The 4,330-nt window shown below is 35.8% G+C and overlaps 1 protein-coding gene across 1 annotated transcript; it reads left to right on the top strand.

The window, feature by feature from the left end:
* The first annotated feature begins 307 nt into the window (after window positions 1-307).
* Window positions 308-4,330, top strand: LOC147383792 (WAT1-related protein At5g07050-like). The gene is made up of 7 exons (XM_086425863.1): window positions 308-602; window positions 679-741; window positions 846-962; window positions 1,062-1,311; window positions 2,070-2,228; window positions 2,483-2,634; window positions 4,001-4,330. Exons 1-7 carry the CDS (start codon window positions 400-402, stop codon window positions 4,233-4,235), a joined length of 1,179 nt encoding a protein of 392 aa, XP_086281989.1. The 5' UTR covers window positions 308-399; the 3' UTR covers window positions 4,236-4,330.

The following is a 4,330-nucleotide window of genomic DNA, read 5'->3' as shown; positions in this document are numbered from 1 at the left end:
AGTAAGTCAGATTATCACGACTCATTTTAAAATTCTATATCTTTTTTAGAAACTCTTTTGCTACTAATCTGGCTTTACACTTTATCCAATAATCCATCAGTTTGAATGGGTACATTTAACTTGATGATTTATTGAGTTAACTCAACAAATAGATTCACTCAAATTTCGATTCACTAAGAAATCCATTTGAGCCAATCTACTTGATTGATTTTTGAGTTGACTCGACTCGACGAGTTGAAAAACTATACCCCCAACACATATAAATAAAGCAGGCACACTTGTTATTTCTTTACGAGAACCACAAAGATCTTTGTTGTTCTTCCTCTTCTAGCCACTTTTCTCCTTCCATATACAACTCTGTTTTAGTAAAAAATTTATCTCCAAAAAGGATAAAATAAAATGGGGAGCCATGGATGTTGTTGTGACTTCATCCAAAGAAGCAGACCATACATCGCGATGATCTCGCTCCAATTCGGCTACGCAGGCATGAACATCATCACAAAGGTCTCCCTCAATAGAGGCATGAGCCATTATGTCCTAGTCGTGTACCGACATGCCTTTGCCACTGGTGCCATCGCTCCCTTCGCTCTCATTCTCGAGAGGTACAAATTCTAAACTTAGCCAAACTCATAATATGCAAATCGTTCGTTTAATTCACTTATGCTAGTTGGATTTCAGGAGAATGCGATCGAAGATCACATTCCCAATTTTCTTGCAAATCTTCGCGCTAGGTCTTCTCGGGTTAGTACATATGTCTTTGTATATATATATATATAGCATGTCGTGGAAGGTAGTCGTCATTATTTACTATGAAATTAGACGTAATATTTTATAAATTTTTACAGGCCAGTAATTGATCAAAACTTTTACTACGCGGGATTAAAATTCACCTCTCCGACCTTCTCGTGCGCCATGAGTAACATTTTGCCGGCCATGACGTTCGTCATGGCTGTTATTTGCAGGTACACATACATGCAACTCATCATCATTATTGGTATTAGAGTTTTTATTTTTATTTTTATGGGTAATTAACTTTAATTTGTGATGTACAAATAATTAAGGATGGAGAAAGTAGATATAAAGAAGGTGAGATGCCAAGCTAAGGTGGTGGGAACTATAGTAACAGTAGGTGGGGCCATGTTGATGACCTTGTACAAGGGACCAATCATGGAAATGGTGTGGTCGAAACATGTGCACCCACGTAAATCCTTTGTAACCAACACCACTGGATCAACTGACAAAGATTGGTTTAAGGGTTCCATCCTCCTCATCCTTGCTACCTTTGCGTGGGCTGCTTTCTTTATCCTTCAGGTACACACACACACACACACAAGTATCTTAAAAACCCGAACTATTGATGGGCCGACCGGAATGTTTTTTAGAGTCCTGATAACATGACTTGCCAGGTGACATACTCAATCGACACCCTAACGTGGACAAGTACGGAAACCAAAGATATGTACGTCTCGGGATATACTTTTTTTTTATATGGGCAAGTGCAATCATATATCCCGAGAGACGTACAGATCTACGATTCCTAAAATTGTCATGTCAGGGAATTGTTTGAGTATGCCACCTGACGAGTCATTTATCATGAATCTTATTATTATTATTTTTTTATATATATTTTTTATGATAAACGTTCATTAATGAAAGCAAGATCGGTTGAGATGACCAACCAAATGACCGGATTTTTTTAAAATAATCAGACGAATTCTCTTTGAATCAGTATTTTATGAAGAACCGTCGATTTTTTCAAAACCAATGTTTCAATGGTACAATCCATCGGTTTTCATGAACCAGTCCTTGAAATCTAAAATGTTATTATTATAATTTTTTTTATTATGCTTTTTTCAAGAGAAGGTTGATTTGAAAAAAAAGAAAAGAAAGATTTCACGAAAATCTTTAATCCTTTTGTGTGTTTTTTTTCGATTCATGAAAGAGTTCATAAATACGAATCAGGCCAACGAGAGAGAAAAAGAGAGAGAGAGAGAGAGACCCACCTCATATGCACCCTTAAAATTTTGTTTCACTTATGGAGTGAATTTGAATTTGGTTGTGATTTGCAGGCAATAACAATGAGGAGATACAAAGCTCAACTATCTCTCACAGCTCTTATTTGTTTTGTGGGCACTCTTCAGTCCATTGCAGTAACCTTTGTGATGGAGCACTCTACTTCTGTTTGGGTCATTGGTTGGGACATGAACCTCCTTGCTGCAGCCTATGCTGTTAGCTCTCTCTCTCTCTCAATAAAATTATCCCATGTGGCACACTCAATGACTCTCCTAACGTGATAAGCCCGGGAACCATAGATGTCTTGAGATACACATTATCATCAGAAATGAAGTTTTGTATCCTGAGACATACAGATCTTTGGTTCCCAAACTTATCATGTCAGGAGAATCGATTGAGTGTGCCACGTAGAGTAGTCAGATTATCACGATTTAATTACTAATTAATAAGATTTTGTTTTGTTGTATAGGGAATTGTAACTTCAAGTATTGCTTATTATGTTCAAGGACTAGTGATGCAAAAAAGAGGGCCAGTGTTTGCAAGTGCTTTCAGCCCTCTAATGATGATCATAGTGGCCTTCATGGGATCTTTCATTCTTGCAGAAAAGATTTATCTTGGAGGGTAATTTTCTTTTCTATCAAATTAAATCAAATATATACCCTCCAATACTTAGGATAATTTTGCCCTTTCAATTATTATTGAAAGACACAAAAATACTTTTTAAGGACATTTACGAAAAACACAGGGTCTTGGAGATTGATAACATTTATCATAATTAATATATGTCATATATGTAAAGGTCCACAAAACCAATCCAATCCACAGATGAAACAAGGGTTAAGGTCTTGATCTTGAGCCCACAAAAGTAGAAGCGGATCCTCTGTAGCCCATCTTTCTTGTAACTCTTTGTAGCTCATGTTCTACAGACCATAGAACATCACATTGATAAAAAATAACAACTCAACCCTCTTCTACACATGGTTTAGATCAGATTTCGAAAAAATATATATATAAAGTAACTTGTCAGAGGACTTCTAAATTTAAATGATTCTCTGTAGAACCGTGATAATATAATACTCTCCTTTGACAAATGCCCCCATCACAGAACCATAGATCATTTGCCTTGGGATATACAATAAAAAGATTTATGATTCTACGTATCCTTAGGCAAATGATCTATGGTTCTGTGATGGGGGAGTAGGGGGCGTTTGTCAGGAGGCATCATATTATCACGACTCTTCTCTGTAACTGTCTTGATGATGTGGCACACCCTTCACCGTTGATCGTGGCTACAGAGCGCTACTAGAAAGACGGGCTATAGAGGATTTGCTCCTCACAAAAGTAGGGCTGGACTAAAAAATTTCCAACACGTTAAATCTAGGTTGGGGGGTCAAACTATTCCCGATCCATCTCATTTAATATATTTTAAAAATAACAAAAATGTATTTTAAAATACAAAATTTACTCTTATTTCTAATAGTTTTTAAAATAGGATGGAGATTCAACCCCTGTTTTGATGAAAAGCAATATCAAAAGGTTCAGAATGATATCAAAATGTGCATAAATTTAATATCTTTACTACTATAATGAGAGAAATCAGAGTAGAAGTGATTCGATACCAAAATTAGGATCTCATAAATGCCCACACCTTTAGATTTAAATTGGATATAATTAGGGTCATTTTGATAAAAAATTAAGAAAATTGCAACTCACAGCCCTATAATCACGTTGGTTACTATGTAATCTTTAAAAACCTTTTAAACCTATTTTAAATTACAACTAAGCCCTTTTGATACATGCGCCTTTGCACATGCCACCTTCTAGTTATTGATAATAATTTTAGGAAAAACATTATAACTTTTTAAGTTCCGTCAGATTTTCGCAAATACTAGAAGAGGGAATCAAGACTAGCTTATTTCCTAATTTTAATATAAACCCCCAAAGAACTCTCAAATACTTTTTAATGGGTCCTCACTTATTGGTGCAGTGTTCTTGGTGCAATATTAATTGTTGCTGGCCTCTACTCTGTTCTATGGGGCAAATACAAGGAGTACAAAGAGAAGAAAGCCGAGGAGATAATCAAATTCATAAAAACTATCGAAGAAGACACTGAGATAATGATGATCGACAACATCGAAGCTAATGACGTTGAGAAGCAGAAAGCCGAAGCTAACAAGCTCTCTTCCGTTATCGTTACTGTCCCTTCTCAGACCTCTCCATGAAAATTAATCGAACACAAAATAGAAAGATCAAAATACAATATGGCAAGTAAATGAAGGGCTTTTATGTATTTTTCTTATCTCACCTTTTTTTTTTT

Source organism: Akebia trifoliata, chromosome 15, assembly GCF_017979445.1.
Source record: "Akebia trifoliata isolate Shusen 1 chromosome 15, ASM1797944v1, whole genome shotgun sequence".
Classification (NCBI taxonomy): domain Eukaryota; kingdom Viridiplantae; phylum Streptophyta; class Magnoliopsida; order Ranunculales; family Lardizabalaceae; genus Akebia; species Akebia trifoliata.
Note: the sequence above shows the minus strand (reverse complement) of the source record. Positions and strands in the feature narration are given on the sequence as shown.